The sequence below is a fragment of the Falco rusticolus genome, chromosome 15 (assembly GCF_015220075.1).
Source record: "Falco rusticolus isolate bFalRus1 chromosome 15, bFalRus1.pri, whole genome shotgun sequence".
In the NCBI taxonomy this organism is placed as follows: domain Eukaryota; kingdom Metazoa; phylum Chordata; class Aves; order Falconiformes; family Falconidae; genus Falco; species Falco rusticolus.
Genome location: NC_051201.1, coordinates 2,774,650 through 2,794,054, shown reverse-complemented (window position 1 = coordinate 2,794,054; position 19,405 = coordinate 2,774,650). Strand labels below are relative to the sequence as shown.

The window sequence follows — 19,405 nt, the reverse complement described above, 5'->3', positions numbered from 1 at the left end:
GGTGTACGGGAAATTCCTATTGCTTTTTTAGAAAAATACAAAATAAGCTGAATTTTTCATTCAGCATTGACAGCCGTAACTACCGCCCTTTGGGAATTGCCACACAAGGTCAGAACAACTCCACATCCATAGGCTTGTTAGAAATCAGCTCTGTGAATGGGACTTCCCATAGCTCAGATCGCTCCTTCTGGACTTTGGCATAACAACAGAATTTCTTAGCCACCTGCACAGGACTACCTACAAAACAAAGGCTGCTAGTGAATATACTACTTTTAACCAGTGACCTTTAACCACCTGGGTGACTTGCTGCTGGGAAAACGTTCTGAAGGTAACTCCCCCAAAAATGTAGGGTAAAATCCTAAATTTGAAACAATCAACATCAGTGCCTTTAACAGAATCCCTCCAAGTAAGTTTGTGGACTTTGTTGGTGTTGTGCTGGGAAACACAACCTGCCTAGAGAAGGGACCACCACTACACTGTTGCTAAAGTAGGTACCTATCAGGCAAGCATGAAATCTCATCAAAACTAGAATCAACATTTCTGACACCTTCTGCAGCTATAGTTGCACTGGTTCAATTCTTGTAGCATTGCAGAAAAAAAAGCTTAGAGCAACAACCAGGAAGACAGTGTGGCACTAAACCCACACACAGTACGCAAAAAGTGCCCAACCTTCATTTGAATTTGGTAGTTTTGTTCCGATCAGCATTAAAACCATAGTTAAAACCTGACTGCGTTCTACAAACAGTGGAAAAGAGATCTAGCAACAGATTTCTCTCGGAATCTCAGTGACATGTAACACAAGAATCCATCTGTGTTTACCTCTCTTCTCCTTGACCAGCGAGATCTGTCAATACCTTAAAAATCTGTAAATAAGCCTGTCTGCAGCTTATAAGCACAACAGACAGTCCCTGAAAACAGGGAAAGTCTCCACTTCCTAAAGTCACCTCCAGTTAAAACAACTTCCAAACTTGTTTTCACAGATGTGAACGATCCTAAACCACTAATCAAAAAATATGATTGAAAACCACAATTTATAGTGCATGTTACAGCTATTAGACTTCAAAAGAGGTCCACATCCTTCTAGGTCAATACTCATTCTGTGTTTTTTTCTAAGCTTTGCACAAGGCAACTATTTTACAACAGAAGAGTCCAGATAAAGCACAGATACCTGAAATGCTTATGTCAACAGGTACAGGATCTTCCTAGTGTCACAACTTTTACTCTGCAGAAATGTCCTTCTTAGTCTACCCTGCTTTAAGCACTGATACATGCAGAAGGGAGAAGGGGCTTTAGCTGAGACTGAAGAACAAGCATAGGAAAACGAGTTGAATTTTGCTAAATAACCATGATTGCCCCTGCTGGTCACCACTCCAACTTGGGCATTACAGCATGAATGCAGAGTCCCAGTGCCTGATGACATTCTCATGGTTAGCTGGGCCTCTGAGATCAAAGGAAAGGTTTATGGACTTCTCACAGTGACACATGATATATAAATTCATTTCCCAAGGCAGCAATATTCTGTGAGGACGGGGTGGTGAAATTATTCAGAGGTTATGTATTTGACAAGTCTCTACATGAAGCATGTATGAATGTTTCCAGCTAACCACTTAATGCAAACACAAGTACATACAGACGTTCACCATAGTTTGTTTAAAAGCATTGAGCAATATAGTCCACTCTTCTCGTGTCTCTCCCATGTAGAAACTTGAAATAGTTTACGCTAAAGGCTAGTTTCAAAACATGGATTAGGGAAAATACAGCCACTGATAGCTTTCAGGTCCAAGCCTACTACAAACCCATTCACTGTTCAACCATATACAGAGTACGTTACATTACTGACATTTCTACAAATCAGGATTAAAACCATTCACTGAATTAATACAAACTGTCTCTAATCCAACTAAGCACCATGGATACTGCACCTTTCATGAGCTTTTGCATTTTTCTCCTGTTTCAGCTACAGCCTTTTTAACTGAGACACTTCCAGCTCCAGTACTTTGCCAAGAGAGGAATGATGAACTTAGGCAGCTCACTATTTCTGACCACAAGTGAGAAGAAATCCTGTCCTCTCAAGCTGTCTGGAACAAGACTCACTAGAAAGTATCAACACAAGAATTACACAACTGGCCAAGCAACCTGTCTGTTCCATACACTCATGACTGAATTTCACATGCTCTAGTTTAAAAAGTTAGCTGGTCCTGCTAAATTAGCACTTGTTTGTTTGCCACAAGAATCAGAAATCTCTAAGCCAGCAATGGTTGCTCTGGGCTGGCAAATCATCTTCAGTTGTGCTCCAATCTTAAGAGACAGAACTCCCTACCAGACAGATCATCATGTATCAAGGAAAGCTCAACACAATCTTTGCTGCTGGTGAACCAGAAAGCAGAGTATCAGTTCCTAAGAAAACTGTATTTGTTCCACAAACTCCTTTTACCAACCACCACTAAGGGAATCTATAAATTAAAAAGCTACATTCCCTGAAAACTAAGCAGGTATTCTATAAGAGAAAACCAGATGAGAGGAAAACCTAATTAATTTTCACCGTGTACCATGACTAATCTTGGCATATATGGTACTGGAATAGCAATCACAGAGTACAAATGAAAATAGTGTTGAACCCTGTCCTATTTTTAATCAGATGAAAGCCACAAACTTAGCCATGCTTCTGCTTAGTACTGCATTTTCTTCTACCCTGATAGTTTTTACAGCTGGAGAAATAGCTACTTACAGCACTATTCCACTGTAAAAAATTATTGTTACTTACAGCTACTAGGATTATAGTTGAGGATGTCAAAGAAAAGGATGTCTGGTGGAGGCAAGCTAAGAACATTTCCTTGGGACATTTAACCCTTTCCAACCTGTATCAGTTCCACCGAGCAAAGACGTATTTTTAAATTCTTTATCACCATTTACATGGTGCTAAACTTTACTTGCAACGTTATACAGCAAGCCAGTGGCAGAAAAGGAAACAGAACTCCGAAGACCTATTCCAAATTAAAAAAAAAAATTGATATGGTCCATGACAATATTTGTAATGATGTTTGAAGACAATATACTAATGCTGCTAATGTGATGGTATATTTTCCCTGCATTTGTTCTGCCATAGAGCTGTTTTTCTAAATACCACAAAGAGTTCACAAAAGCCATTCTACACAAATAGCAGCTTACAGTTCAAAGACTTCCCCCACCTAACAGTACTTTTTGTATGCATTAAACAAAAATACTGTTAGTCAGATTTTAACCTAGGCATTTTAATATTTGTAATCATAGCCTGGAGTGTGGAAATGGAATGCGTACTTATCAACTCAAATTTGCTAAACCCAGTTTTTGACCAGGTCAGCATGTGATATAGCATTACAAAAATAAAACTAATTTTTTAACCACATTCAGAGTGCATACGTGCTGAGAAAGGTGCAAGGTCTTTCCGGTCTTCCCCTCCTCTTCCCTCAGCATCTCACTTAAGCTTCCAATTCCACGTTTCTCTTGTTTCCCAAGAACATAAGTGTAACTGCTGTTTTAAATGGCTTCTCTTCTCCCCAGTAAAGCACTACTCATTACCATATGGTTCATCCAAGAAGTAACCTGCTACTATGAGGACGGAAGGTAGAGAGTCAGATGTATTAACAACTCTGAGAATATAGTACTTCATGAGAGCTAAGGTGGTATTTCGACTCATAAGGGACTGTCTTGCTTATTTTCCCAAGAGAAGAATATGCATACTTGTCTGCTGCTGACCATTTTTCACTGATACATTAACATTTACACAAAAACCTTTCTATGATTTCCTTTGCTCAACCCAACCCAGAAGTAAAGCAAAATCCCAGTCTCCAATCACAATTAAAATAACACTAATCACCATCAAGAGATATGAGTTTGTTCCCCCATTAGAAGTACGCATGCGGAAAAGGACACACCTTTGGAGTGTTTCCCCGAAGGCCTCTTGGGTAACGACTCCTCAATGGAATGTGTTGATGTATGTAGTACATTTTCCAAACTGTTACTGACGCTGCTGATGGGGGTTTCGGACCTTGGAGTGACCTGAAAAGAAAAAAAACCACCACAAAAATCCAATAAAATACACTGAGGGAATGCACAAACATCACACCTTCTTCCAGAGTGAGCAGAACCACTTTGAAGGCAGTTAGGAGAAGTTTGCTTCTTTAGAAACCAAAGGGTGTTATTACTGATTTTCCACAAGTAACAGTTCAGGGAAGTTGTTTTAGTCAGCAGCTATTCACAAATCTAGATTATCTTGGCTAATCTAAAAAGCTACTTAAGGTATAATTCTTTTTTAAACAATAGTCACACAGCAGTCAATTGTGGAGATATTGCAAGACCCTTAACCTCTCCACAGTGCAGTTCTTAACTTTTCAACAAGAAGACTAGGGGAAAAGGGATCTTGGAAAATATCCTTTTTATGTTATGTCACCGTGCTGGTTTTTGGCTGGGACCGAGTTAATTTTCTTCATAGTAGCTGGTATGGGGCTACATTTTGGATTTGTGCTGGAAACAGCATTGGTAATTCAGGGATGTGTTAGTTACTGCTGAGCAGCCCTTACACAGAGCCAAGGGCTTTTCTGTCTCTCACACCATCCAACCAGTGAGTAGGTGGGACTGGGGGGGGGGGGGGGGGGGGGGGGGCACAAGGAGCTGGGAGGGGACACAGCCAGGACAGCTGACCCCAACTGACCAAAGGGATATTCCATAGCATACGATGTCATGCTCAGCATATACAGCTGGGTAAGAAGGATGGGGGAATGTTCAGAGCAATGGTGTTTGTCTTCCCAAGTTACCATTACACACGATGGAGCCCTGCTGTCCTGGCGATGGCTGAGCACCTGCCTGCCAATGGGAAGTGGTAATGAATTCCTTGTTTGGCTTTGCTTGCATGCATGGCTTTTGCTTTACCTATTAAACTGTCTTTATCTCAACCCACGAGTTTTCTCACTTTTACTCATCCGATTCTCTCCCCCATCCCGATGCAGGGGCAGCGAGCAAGCAGCTGTATGGGGCTAGGTGGCCAGCTGGGGTTAAACCGTGACAGTCACCTATCTACACAGATGGAGACTCAAGGCGTTTCAAAGTATTTCCACACAGATTACAATAAATTCATTCCAATTTATCAAAAAACTCAATTTCTTGTCTTTGCCATTTAAAAGCCTGCTATCATGATCATATTTCAATGAAAAACTGTACACTAAAAATGCCCAAGCAGAAGGCTGCATCATCTGAATGGACTTCATTACCCAATACATACCTTCTAAACTGCATTTAGCATAAGAAAACATTTTCACCATTACTTGAAACTACAGAAACAAACATAAGTCAATAGAAAGAGAGGAACTGAACACTGCCCACTTCAGCTGCTGTCCACAAAGGCATTCACAATTATGTAGCAACACAAAACCACCCTACTTGTAACATTCAAGCCTACCTCATAACAAGGCAATTACTCTCTTGTTTTCTAGGTAATGAGAAGCAGAAGTAGATGAACGGTTACATTAGCAGTCTTGAACACAAGGGTTTAAGTATCTTAAGAGGAAAGTGTGCTTTAAAGAGGTAGTTAAGACTAACAAAAGCACTCCTACTAACTTACTTGAATTTCAATTGCCACATTTTGAATCGACCTGAAATCCTGGTATGGAGAGCTGTAATTAGAATTTAACATGGATTTTAGCCTTTTACAAATCACAGGAGAAAATGTGCATCTTTACATAACCAAAGAAACTATTCTTGATTCACAGCAACCAATACCAGCAACTACAGGTCCCTGTAAGGAAAAAGTCTCACTCAGACACTGTTTACTCGACACAGCGCCATGAGTTAGAATCATTTATGCTTGAAACAATACTTTGTTCACCCTATCATTAGCCTTACATATTGACATCAATCAGAATACACAATGCAAGCCAAAAATAGCACATCCCTACTCTATACAATTACCTATTGTAAGCTCCATTTTAAGACCAATGTTTACGGATTTATATGCAGTTTAAGCCAGCAGCACAAGTGAAAGACTTTGTCTACTTCACATCCATAAAAAAAAAGCTTGTATGTGCAAAGAAGTCAATCCAGAAAGGCAGAGTGTTGGGAGGAAGCAGGATTACAACTACCTGCTTTCCTTTTCAGTACTGTTAGTCTGCTTTTCAATGAAAAAATATTTACTCGTATGCTTCTCCAGCACAGCTTTCCACCAATAAAAAAACCTCCGTTATTAGGGTTTCCTATTAGAAAGACTAGCCATTAAGCTCTAAGCCTGGGGAGAGGTGGGGAATAGTTTAAGTCTCCTTGCCAATGTCAGTCTTTACCAAAGCTTATCTCACACCGCCTCTCTCCTGGAGCTCATTAAACTCTCACTCCAGTGGATTGCTGCTGGGAGGAAGTTCCAGTGGACTGAGCAATGACACCACCATCCTCCTGGCGATGGGAGATTTCAGAAGAGCAACTGAGTCACAGAGCAAGCTAGAAAATTATGTTCAGGCAATACAATGTTATCCTAAACAACGAGGTTCCAAATATTCAGGACTATCAGCAAATATAAACACTTACAGTACTTGAAAGAGTAAGAACATCACCACGTGGTCTCGGAAAAAAATCTCTAAACAAGCAGTTTGTTACAATATATTGCCTCCTATCTTGTATTCCCTTCTCGCCACTATCCTCAAAATAAACATCGCGTGCAGTTTAAAATTTGTATTTTGTTTATACATAACCTCCAATTCTTTCCATAAAGATTTAATTTTTTTATACTTGGTGAAGATTAATTTAGCCCATATGCCTTGACTGACTGAGCTCATATACTATCTGATTCAGTTGCACATCAAAGCAAAGCAGTTTCAAATTGGCCTAGAAAAATCACAAAGCTCTGATTAGTTCCAAATGGAGCACTTTGTTAGTGAGCTGAATGGTGCTATAACCAGTAAATCTGACTGCTTAAAGCTCTCATTCCAAATTTTAAATAATTTTTTCCACTGACTTAAACATAGCAATACTGCAAACGTTTGGATTTTTTTAGGGAAAGTAAAATAACAAAAAATGTTTTGCAAATCAAAGTTTTATTTCCAAAATAGTAACGGGGCATGTGAGCATGTGTTTGGGTTTTTTCGGTTGGGTTTTTTTAATTTATTTTTTTAATTTGAGGCCAAGGAAAACAGAACAGAACCTGTCAGCTATGAACTGGAGAAGATACTGTCCTGAGACGGTTGAGAAAAACAGTGGCAAAAGCTTAACAGTAGATGTCCAGGGAGATCTTGTCCAAATTCAACTGTACAAGGTAAATTCTGGGAGGAATGTTCACCATATCTGAACACTACTGTAATCCCTAGTTTGGAGTCAACAGAAGCAACTATTAATAAGTACTCACTGGATTCTCAATAAAGAACACAGCATTCCAGTGAGATGAAGATTCTGAAAAGTGGTTAGCAAATTGCTTTGGATCTTTTAGGATCTTTAACATCTCTGAAGAAAGCCAAGATGCCATTAAAGAATAAGCATCTGCTGCTCAAGAGCTGCTAAAGGTTTGTTTTCTAAAGCTGTAACAGTCCACAGCAAAGGTGGATAAGCTGGCATCACAGAAACCAGAAATGTTCAGGCTATGTATAATAACAAACCACAGGGGTGACATTTTATAAATGCGGAAAAATTCATGATTCATTCAAGGTCTAAGAAGGTACAGTATCAGACATCTGAACAAGAGATTTTGGATTTTTCCACTGAAATTTGAGAATATTAGCAGAAACAGTTCACAAAGCCTACTCAAATACAACAGCAACCCCAGAGAGCTAAAGCAATAGAAATTTTCTTCACTATGCCTAACCTGACTCTTAGCACAGCATTTTGCAGAGGGTCAGGGAGAAGGAAAACCCTCTGTTCACCTATCCATAGTTTCATTAGGTTACTCATAAGTTGTATTAACATCAGAGTGGCCTGTAGGCTTATTAATGACTCTAGAAGATGCAGGATTCAAATGGCTGCAGAAGAGATTCCTAAACTATTTTTACTCATCTCTGATGTTGCATCTACTCCCTCCATAGCAAAGCATCTGGCTCACAGATGGAATTCTGATTTTCCAGATTAGAACATAGCTTGTCTCCTGAATTTCAAGTTAAAGTAGTAGCCATAACTAAAAATAACAACAAAAATTCATCACTACCTAATGACTAACTGAGGCTCAGACTGAATTCTTCTGTGCCTCATTCTCCATATTAGTAAAGACAGCAGCAAAACTGGTATTAGTTACCAAAATATGTCCTCCCAAGCAAGGGCTAGAGGAGAAGGATCACAGAATGCCACCCTGAAGGCCTCCACCTCCAGGAGTTAACCAGGAAGAGCAAAAATTGCTTTGATTCAGGGGTCAAGGACAATCATGCCAAGGTATCAGATGTAATTGCGAGAATTTTAGCTGTTATCACATTTTTTTCCCCTTTTCACCTGCAAGCAAACAGCAGCATTTTTTTCAGCAGAGTGATCTTCTTTTTGGCAAGAGATGTACTAACAGGCAGAGATTTTCTTCGGACAGGAAAAAAAAAGTTCTACACTACAAAGCTCTCCAAAACACTTGACCCATCATAAAACATGCAGAAAAATTAATAAATAAAACCACACAACAAAACCAGGAGCAGTTAGTTCCACAGGTGGTGATTCTCTTTCAGCCACTCTTACCTGAAGTGGCTCTGCCATGATCCAAGACAGTGGAAATCAGTATGGAAAATATGGTAAATCTGTAAAGCCAGCTTCAGTAACTGGTAGATTTGCTTCCCCAGGGATAATGCCTAACATTTAATATAGCAAAGTCTTTCATAAAAATAACAGGACTGAGAGAAATCAACTTAATGTGGCAAGAATTTTACCAAAAGTTATTTTTAAAAGGAACATATTGCTGTTAAGCAGAAGACAGAATACATGGCATAATAGCAAAGTATTTGCTGACTTAGTTTGAAGTGGAGCCAATACTAAAAGTTAACATAGCTTACTACCTAAAGTAACATGTATACATGTAACAATATAGGATCTGATGGAATAAAATACAGATTTCTATACCTAGGTCGGTATGAAGTTTAGGTCATGCATTACACAGGAAAAGTGAACAAAATATAAAAGCAAAGAGTCAGTTACGTGAGATACTAGGGCTGCAGCTAAAAGCTACACAAACATTCTCCCATTGATCACGCAGGAAAAAACTTTTTCACATGATACTGTTTTCGAAAGTGGCCAATGATACACTGGGGAAGCCCCACAGATAAATGCTTCTGCCAATACTTGCTTTGGAAGTCTCAATTAAAAAAGGTTTTTCATAATCACAAACTGACCTCCATGCTTGAGGCTGATGCAGGTAACGTATAAGAGTGCACTCAGGAATTGGAGCACTGAAGTCTGGGGGGAAAAAGAACAGTCAACTCCATTCACTCCTGCCAGTTTCATATTAGTGAGTATTAACAGCAGCTTATTTTGAGGTTAACACCAAGGTCTTTAACACAGTGCAATGCTGTTTGCAAAAATGCTCCAGCAGAAGCTTGATGGCAAGGATACAGCCCTTGCATGCTTAGGCAGATAAGCTGCTATTTCCCAATGCAGGAACATAACTCAGGTTCCCAAATTACTTGGGGGGGGAAAAAAATATTTTAGAAATGCACTGCTGACACTCAGATGTCAGCCTACTGATGTATGAGATTGTTCAGTAGGCTAAATCTGAGCCAGAAGCAAGAGCAACCAATGCAACGAGCTGAAACTCAAAATCTACTGAGACTACAAAACCAGGAGGAGCAAGACTGAGCAAACATCCTCCTCTAAGTAGCAACAAGCCATTAGTCTGCCCAGCTGCTTGTGAAACCATAGCCTCAGGCACCAGTTCTGCATTTACTTATATATGCAAATACCCAACTGTTCTCCTAGTAGAAGAACAACATTAAAAACTACTCCTTTTGAAGATTCGGGCTCTTCCACAAGGATGTTTAAGTAACTCAAACACACCCAACCTTTCATGTACCTTTTAAAGTCCTCAACACTGCTCAACATTTAAATTCATGTGTTCAGTTGCTCTGTTGGACTGGGACAGGAATGCAACTGAAAGTGTTTGTGCTAGAAATTCATGCAGTATGTATAGCCAGGGTCTACAAAAAAAAAAGATTTAAGCACCAGGTGCAATCAAGTCATGTGTGTCCATGTTTCTCCACAACTACAAAACGTCCCACACCTATTCTCATAGGAGGCCGGTAAAAACATATCCATCTTTGAACACAAAGGGTGAAGAGGCAATTCACAGTGAAATAGGATAATAGATTTTGTCCTGTGAGGCTATTACTGGAATGAAATGAGGCATGCAGTACTAAAATGCTACAGGACAATCACACACCTGCTACAAGGCTCCATTATACATTCAGCAGAGCAGATGGACCAGAGAAGTCTGGGCTAGATTCTATTGACTAAGTAATTTCTACTAAAAATCCACTGCTTAAAGAATTGTGAATACTTTGTTAACACCAGGAACATAAATCTACTACAGAGTAACTGGACTTTAACTACCTTGCACTGGTGTTTGCCCTTCAAGGCAGACAGTCAAAAGAAGCATTTGAAAACACCTGGCAACTGTAGTTTGTGCAAAGATGTGCGCTCACCCCTTAAGCCAAACAGGCGAAGCCACGCTCTGCAAAGAAGTTTCAGAATTCTTTAACATTAGCTAATGCAATGCTTGCTGCCACCACTACAGTCTCCAACAGTTAACCACATGAGCTTGCCAAACAGGCAAAAAACATGGGATTTCCCGCTGAAAAGATACACCGAGTTAAAGATTGAACTCTAAAGGGAAAACTAAAGGGAAGACCTCTCTGTAACAGGCAACATGAAAAACACAAGTATTAATACAAATAAGCTATAAACCAACAACCTGTTTAAGCTACCTGATCTTCCATGGTTTACTATAGCTTACTGGACAAGCTGCAAGTGCAACCAGTTCACTCACATTGTGCTAGTTCAACGCACTTTCATTCTAGACTTCTGGTACATCAGAATCATACTTCCAAAAGAGACAGATGACAAGAATATTTTATTCCTTTTTCCTTCAAAAACAGAAAGAGAAATAAAATCTGAATTTTACAAACCAATCATTAAAAACACCTCAAAGTCAAAACAGAGAACTGCTTCTAACCAGACCTTGGAAGAGATACTACTGCTCTGTATCCCAAAACTGATGGGCAAGTATGTCCCAGTTTGTCCACTTGAATGCTACCAAAAGCTAGAAGCATAGCATCAAAACAGGAAAATTACCTTATACTTCCCAAGAGAATTCAAAATGTAGCTATGTCCTAACTGCTATGCAAGCCTTTAGCCCTTAATGACATCTGCCTTTAAAACATTATCATGTTGACTTTCAAGCTACCATACTTACGTTGCCAGCATATGGGTGGGAAATTGCCCCCACAGGGCCAGCATATACATTTGGGAGGTAAACAGAGTCAAGCAGTTCCAAAATCCACTGAAGTATAATCCAAGCAATGATACCATAAGCCTTTCCCTGGTAGAATGGTTCATTGCCACTCCAGTCTCTTCTGTAACAATTCACAAATTAACAAGATTGGCAAAAGTTATCTGACAAGTCACAAATTCACTGAATTGTACTTCTCCCTCCTTCCCCTCCTCTATCCATTTAAGTAATTGCTTGGGTGTAATAAAGCTACTTATGGTGAAAAAAAGGTGACACTGGAAAAGTATTCATAATACGCATGAAAAATATTCACTTTCACTATTTATCATTGTGACTTGGCAGGTCTTTAATTAAAATTAAGATCTTGCTCTTAAGTAATTGATCTTCTTATTTCTGGATCACTTCAGCTATTTACCAAAACCCTGACACCCTGCATCAGCCAGAACACCTGTTAAAAAGTTTATCTCTTCAAATGGATATTATTGGATAATCATACAAATGGGACCAAAGGAAAAATTCAATTTTAACATGAGGCAAAGGCAAGGAATTCAGATGTTTGCTCATTACAAAACCCATGCCAAGAAATATATCTCTTTGCCAGATTTAGTACCATTTCAAATTTAAATAAGGAATAACTTCAATTCAACTTGTTCCAATTCTTTTGCCAAAGAGTAAAGTCAAATTCTAGTTTAAGTGTGACAATGCTTCTCATTTCGACAGACAAATTACATCTAGTATTTCTATACTAAGATTCTGCAGATTCACAGAAACTCTTATCTATATTCTTTAGATTCTTGGGAACAACATTCCTTTTGTTGGCTTTTTTTTTTTGGGGGGGGGGTGGTGGTGTAGAAAAAGCACTCAAGATCAAGTAGTAAAATGGACACTGCTGTATCTGAATACAGAAGATGACTATACACATCCCTTTACCAGAGCACACTTAAAAGTATCACAGGTACTGCAGCACTGAGAAGTCCATAGAAGAATCAGAGCTCTATCCTGCTAGAAAGAGGCAGTGCTGTATCTAATATCCAGCTAAAAGATGACAGGATCTCCGTTTCAGCAATTCAGACGTTTAAGAAAAAGCACTAGACCAAATGGTTAAATACTTTCACACAAGGATGCTGTTCAGTACCTTTGAAGTTAGACACTGGAATGCTTGTTAGGTGTGGTTAACTACTACTGGCTCTGCTCTTCCAAGCAGGATCTGCATACAGCTTGTACACAGATTCAATTAAAACAGTTTCAAGTCTGGCCCAGTTCAAAATGTCCAACACCTTACAATAGGCATTTTTATTCCAGAAGAGATGAGGCCTACTTCAATATTACCTTGTATACTGTTAGTTGTCAGTTAAGCAATTAGTAGAAAAGAGTAAATAGAAAAAAAAAGTGAAGTGGAACTCACTCTTAAAACAAAAACTTCATTCAGCCTGCACAAAAAAATGGGAAAGCAGTTCACGGAAAAAGCAACATTATTAGCTCAACACAAAGTTTTTGGCTGCTCTGTCCCTGATGTTTGGATGTACAGTGCACTTCCCAAGCAAACTCATTTAGGTTCTTAAACTCAAGCTCATCATGTAACATAGGATAAGGCAAAGTGAATTTGGGGGCAATTAATACTTTTACTACAGGAGACCTTTATCTTCCAAGGATTCCTTTATACGTTAAGCTCATTTCTGAAAATATTACAGGTTTGAGTATGAACCATTTTATCAGAGTCACACAACTTTCAAACAAGAATATCAGTAAAAAATGAGCCAGCACTGGAAGCCTCACATTTCTTGACTGGAACATCAAGAGGCAAGTGTAATCCGTGTAGCCTCAAGTATCCAGAATACTGAAAGGACGGGCAAAGATTGGCATGTGTCACCAAATGGAAGCTGCAAAACCTGCCCCTACAGCTCCCAAGGTTAGTCGCACGTGTTTTTGAAAATTAGATCATTCCTGGGACAGCAACTACTGATATCAGTGAGTAAACACCTCTAATCCTAGCTAGCAACTGCTATTAACACGGTAATCTACTAAAGCTATGAAATATCCTCAGTGGGTTAGGAGGCTAAAATTGGGTTTTTCGTGATTCACTCTATCCCTACAAAGCTAGCATAAAGGCCATAAAGGCAACTGATCTAGATCACTTAATAGCTAGATTGCTTACTCCATGAGGACTTAAGGACTCAGTTTCAACCCAACAAGTAATAGGGTTTTTTTCCAACTCATCATTCCACAGATGAAAAAAAATCTGAATATTTCTGGAGTATGTAACTTCAATCACCTATAGCACAGAGTGCAGACAGGTGAAGGTATTTGAAACAGCCCCCTCAGAACATCAGCTCTACACACTCCCAATACACACTCTTTACTTCCAAGTTTTAGATGAGCCTATGGAATTAGAACAGGTGAAAAATAGCATCTTATGCTATAAACTTGAAATAGCCATTGATGCAGTATTTGGAAGCTGACTAGGCAGGAGCCTTTTTTCCCATTCACCAGATACCAACCTGAAACAGCCACATAACTACAGTGTCACTGCCTCTTGTTTCCTCTCAGCTACAAAACCGTAGTCAGACCTGCTATTTATGACCCTGGTTCTGCAGCTGAAGCCACAACCAGACCATGGCTCTAACTGCACTGAAGAGCTCTTGTCCCAGCCAGCTAGCAGAGCAGGTGCTAAGTAGCCAAAGCATTATCTTATTTCCCCTGTTTTTACAGAACGATCTCAATGAATTGATGAAACAACTCCAAGAAATACAAGGTGGCAGATTCATGAATCTCTAGTTCTGGAAGTCATGTCCTCAGTGTCACTAACATATGTAGACTTCTTGAGAGGAAAAAGTTAGCCCATGCAGACAGTCATATTATTACGTCTAGATGAGCGCCAGTATCCAAGCAGGTCCTGGTATGTCTCTATCTGCAAGACATAAGTCTAAGGGGTTCTGTAAAGATAGCATCGCTACAGCCTCAAAGAAACCAAGAAGGAATAGAAACATTAAGTTTTCACCTACAGCAGAGACAGATGTTCACTGTCACAAGTCCTATGCAACCCAAGTCTGAATGGGTGGTTCAAGAAGTTGGGAGACAGTTTTGAGACATTTCTCGCTTCTCCATGGGTCACAAATCCAGCAGTAGCAGTCAGTCTGCCTATAAAAGCACCCAGATGTGTACAGGCAGAGCAGGAAAGATTTGACTACTCATTTTCATGTGCCCTGATGCTTCCAGCTCCCCCTCCTCTATGAAGGGAGCAGCAATTTGCAGCTCTAAGCATGGTACATCAGCATAGAAATCAGCCTTCAGATGCTAGGTTCTGAGTGCTGGCCAGAAAACCATTCTCTCTCCTTTGTGGCAAAGGTATAAACAACAATTTCAATTGTTAAATACCATATATCCACCTTAGATTTTATGCCTACAAGCAAAAAGCTTCAAGAATTCACAACTCAAGTCCTGCAGGCGTTGTCACCATTCAAAACCAGAAGAAAATACACAAGGGTGGAAATGATCATCTTTAGAGACTAAAGCAATAGTCTACTGTAGAGAGGACAGTGTTCTCCCTACTCGGGGCAAGGAAACTTAATGTTCATTTTGTACTATCAAGTAAAACCATGAATCTAATAATTACTGACCTACTTAAAGCCAGCCACAGACACCTTTTCCTGTAAAGTTAAGATTTATATATATATATAACGCATATATAATCCAAGAATAATCTCAAAAAGCACAAATTAAAGCAAAAATATATGGGCAGCTGTGTTGAGCCTCCTTCTAGTCAGCATTTGCTGCATAAGACAACCACAAAGAGCAGTGGCTTGCATCAGTAACCAACCTTAAATGTATTCACCTACCCCCAAAGCATGAAGTATCATGAAATCTTTACAGTAATTTTCTATCTACTGTTCAGTCTCTTCACTATTATACACAACTTATTTTTGAGAGATTTCACTATAAGATGTGAAAGAGAAGAGATGGAAAGAAGACTGCAAGCTCCAACCCTCAGTAAAAAAGTTGGAGCTAATAACGAGTTGGATCATATTTTAATAGGACTGACTAAGCAGAAGCAGTGCATTTCCATTTATCTCTGCAAAGAGAACAGAGAGCACTGTTCAACTTTTTTTGTTGCATTTCTCTAACAAACACGTTAAATGTAAATCATCAGAAATTGTAACAGACCTCTAGTTATACAAAAAAACCAGGCAGTCACACAAGTGTTAGCCCCTATTCCCACACTCCGCACAAGGGAAATGCTGAAGGGTAACTAGCCCTCTTCACAAAGGGCTCCCTATTTGCATGCCATTACACACCCATGCCATTCCAGCTTCCAAAAGTTTCTCAGGACCTCAAATGGTGACCACTTCTCCAGCTCATTTTCTAAGGATGAGCTCAAAGAGGTTTGAGCTTGGGAATTTAGGAGCAGCATTCATACCATTTTAACACACAGTGCTGACTTCAAGTACCAGCCTAGCGTAGCTCAAGCTCTAGTAAAGCAACAAGAGTGATGAGAAAGTGCTGGCACCAGGGAAGAAACTCTCCTCCAATTCTGAAGAGGACGAAGAGCGCCGGACTCTTGGCAGGCAGTAGCCCAGTGCAGCTCACTTTCTCTTGACATCCACATTGTTTTTTTTCTAGATGATGTTTCAACACAAGTATTGTCACAACATAACTTGGTAACATCACAAGATCTAAGCCCACAGCGTCGGAATTTATTTGTGCATATTTAAACAGGGTTGAATGGAGAAAGACATTTTTTTTCCACTTGCTTTACCCAACTCCTATTTTAAGCCAAGTGCTTACTCTAAAAGTAAAAAAATTACTGGACTATCAACACTGAAAAAAATTTAACAATCTTAAAAAAAGGAAATCTGCATCTGTTCAAACAAAATGCATATTCAAGAGACTGTGAAAGGAAAATCACCTTTTTTGATGCCTCTCAACTATGCTGTACTCAACAACCAGTATTCTTCAATGCCAATTTCTTAAAAAACAACAGGTATTTTTAAAGAAATAACCCTTTGGCGAGTTCAGAAGAAAAAAAACGCACCACAATAATCAATTGACTGCCCTGTATGCCTTATTACTGGCATGAAAAATGGTAGGATGGATTCTCCGTCCATCTTAGATTGACATAAATAGTGCCAGAGTTTTTCAGCTACATAAATCGTGCACTATTTGTGAAGCTTTGAAAGCTTACTCTAAAAAACATTCCTGCCTGTATAATTGTACCTTTTTTTGCTCATCATATTTTGGGAAAACTTGTATGTGATTTACAGTCTTTCCTTTCAAACCTTGGGTTTCGCATCTTTGGAATAAGGGAAGTTGCAAGTAGTTAAGCGTCTGAAAGGCAGCTTTTTCTGGTTTTAATTATACCCTTCTACAATCCGTGTGAAATATTCTTTCCATCTATATTTTATTCACGTAGAGGTTTAAACTGAATAAAGAGGCTTTCCCATACCTCGTTCTTTCCCCGTAAAACAAAATGTCAGGAACAAGCAGTGTTTAAAGACATAGGAAGGGAAGATTAAGAGAAACACGAAATTTAATAATACTTATCTAAATTCTACAATTGAAGCAGGGGTATTCAAAGAAACATGAAACTGGAAGGACATTTGTATTCAGGAGAAGACCAGGCATAGATTTCTGTCTTCAGTCTGAAATTCAATACTCAACTTAATGGAATCTGTACTGAGCCCTCAGAAACAGCTTTATTTAGGATACTAGTCCAATACAGGGATTTTTTGCAGCCTTCAGGTATACACCACCTTTCCCAATAGAAGGGTAAGATAGTTATTTGCTGACAGAGACCTGCATCCCGTTAACTGATTACATACACCCACTTAACTAGTACTTGGTTTGAACTTTCAAACATGTTAAATTCAGTCAAAAAGACAGTTTGACTCCCTAACCTGTAGCAGGCTAAGAGTACTTAAGCAGTCAGTAACATGTCTAATTACTAACAGCACGTCTTAAAACGTTACTGCCTAGCTTAATTGCTGGCAATTGAATGAACGAACAGCAAGTTAATGACGGTGAACCACTGACACCAGGATCAACACCCGAGAGACTCAGGGTGACAGGCAACCACAACATTTCTTTAAGCTCAGTATCAGAAACGCAAAACTGTTTGCCATCACATTTATCTGAACAAAACCCCAGACTCACCAAGATGCCTTTGCCACTGGACAGCTACTCCCAAAGCCGACCCTCCTTTCCAACTTCTTCCAGGGAAACTTTTAAACAGGCGCTTGCTCCTGAATCTAGAAATACTACATGTTTGTTTCCCCTACTAAATCGCTGGTCTTCCATGCAGCCAGCAGGACTGTCCCCTCAGCAGATGTATTACCAGAAGCAATCAGTTAAGGTTTATACTGCTGCCTGTTGATCAGCTTGTGAACCCCTTCTCATTTAAATGTCACGAGCCCGTAAAAACTCCACGCATCCCCTCTTTTTGCCCTCTGTTGACCATCCCCATCATCAACCAAGCAAAGTGATCCCTGCCAGCCTCTCAGGCTGCCATTTATCACCAGGATGCCTGTACTAAAGGACAGGCTTGCAAGAATAGCTGAAGAAGCAACCCAGTGCCCTGCACCAGTGCCATGATGGTGAGCAAAAGCAGGATACCCACCTTATGGCAGCCAGGATAGGTTGCCATGGTGTTGAGGGTAGAGGTGCTGGGATTCTTGCTGGTGCTGGCCATGATATTCTGGATCTGGGTGAGCTCTTGCCTCAGCACCTGTTTCTGGTGGAAGCTGAAAGCAGGGTGGTTGGATGCCATCGTGAAGAGCAACAGGAACTCATCCCCCGTGCGGCCCTCGTTGAGTTGTAGCCCATAGTTGTTGATGACCGAATCGATGTGGGTGAGGGTACGGAAGAGGACCCCGGCCGCCTCTCGGTGGGCAGAGCCGAGCAGGGCGAGAGAGACCAAAAGTTTGCTGCGTACCACCTCGTCCGTCAGGTTGGTGAGGCTGCCCAGGTCGGCGGGGTTGTTGGCCTTGATCTCGGAGTCGCGCAGGGAGTGGTAGTCCTTGCGGGCCAGGTCCTCCAGGCAGGCGCCCAGAAAGCGCAGCTCCAGCGGGATGCAGAGGTCCAGGAGGCCGCAGAGGAACTCCACACGCTGCGGGGAGGGCAGCTCGGAGAACCAGCGGTACACGCCGTCCCGCTGCAGCCGCGGGCACCGCTTCTCCACCATGGTGCTCCGCCTGCCCCCGGCACGGAGGGCGCACACCCTGGTCGGGGCAGCGGCGGCGAGGGCGGACGGCAGCGCCCCGAGGGGGGCCCGCAAGGCCGGCGCCCCCACACCCCCCAAGCGGCCCCCTCCGCGCTCCCGCCCCCCCGGCAAACCCGCCCCCCGGGGGGCGAGGGGGCCCGGCGGCGAGGAGCGCGGGGGGCAGCCCCCGGCGGCGGGCAGGGCCGGGCCGGGCCCCCCCGAGGGTGGCCGCCGGCGGCGCCGGGGGAGCAGGCCCGAGCAGTGAGGCGCGGCCTGGCCGCGGGGTCCCCGCCCGGCAGGGCCCGGCGGCCCCGAGCAGGCCTCTGCGCTCCCGCGTCCTCCCTCACGGGGCGGCTCCTTCTCTCAGCCGGGCGCCGGTCGCCTCCATCCTCTGCGCAAGCCTGTCCCGCCGCGCTGGGCCCCGCCGCCGCAGCCGGAGCCGCCCCGCCGCCGCCACAACCGCGGGAAATAATCCCTCGCTAGAAGGCGGCGAGCAGGCGGAGGGGGACGGTGCCGCGCGCGCACCGCCGGTCCGCGGCGGAGGGATCCCGGAGTGAGAAGTCCCAGCCGGGAGCGGAGCGGGAGGGAGGGAGAGAGAGAGGAGAAGGAGCGATGGAGCGCCTTCACTCCCGGCCTGACCCCGCGGCGGGCCCCGCCCACCGCCCTTCCGATTCGCCGAGCCGTCTACTCGCACCTGGGGATTGGCTGCTAGCGCGCTTCCCCCCGCCCCTTTCCTCACGTACAGGAGCGGGGTCTAGGGGGGCTGTCAATCGCCAGCGTTTAGCCCCCTTTAA

At 41.9% G+C, this 19,405-nt stretch overlaps 1 protein-coding gene across 1 annotated transcript in view; it reads right to left on the bottom strand.

Annotated features, from left to right (window-relative positions):
- The window catches only part of ZCCHC14 (zinc finger CCHC-type containing 14), a 54,572-nt gene extending 35,867 nt beyond the window's left edge, over positions 1 to 18,705 (bottom strand). Inside the window, exons 1-2 of the mRNA XM_037408723.1 lie at positions 18,030 to 18,705; positions 3,915 to 4,038 (exon numbers count right to left, since the gene is read on the bottom strand). Coding sequence (XP_037264620.1) covers positions 3,915 to 4,038; positions 18,030 to 18,593 — 688 coding nt within the window. The 5' untranslated portion in view covers positions 18,594 to 18,705. The remainder of the gene's footprint in view (positions 1 to 3,914; positions 4,039 to 18,029) is intronic.
- Between the last annotated feature and the right edge of the window lie 700 nt (positions 18,706 to 19,405).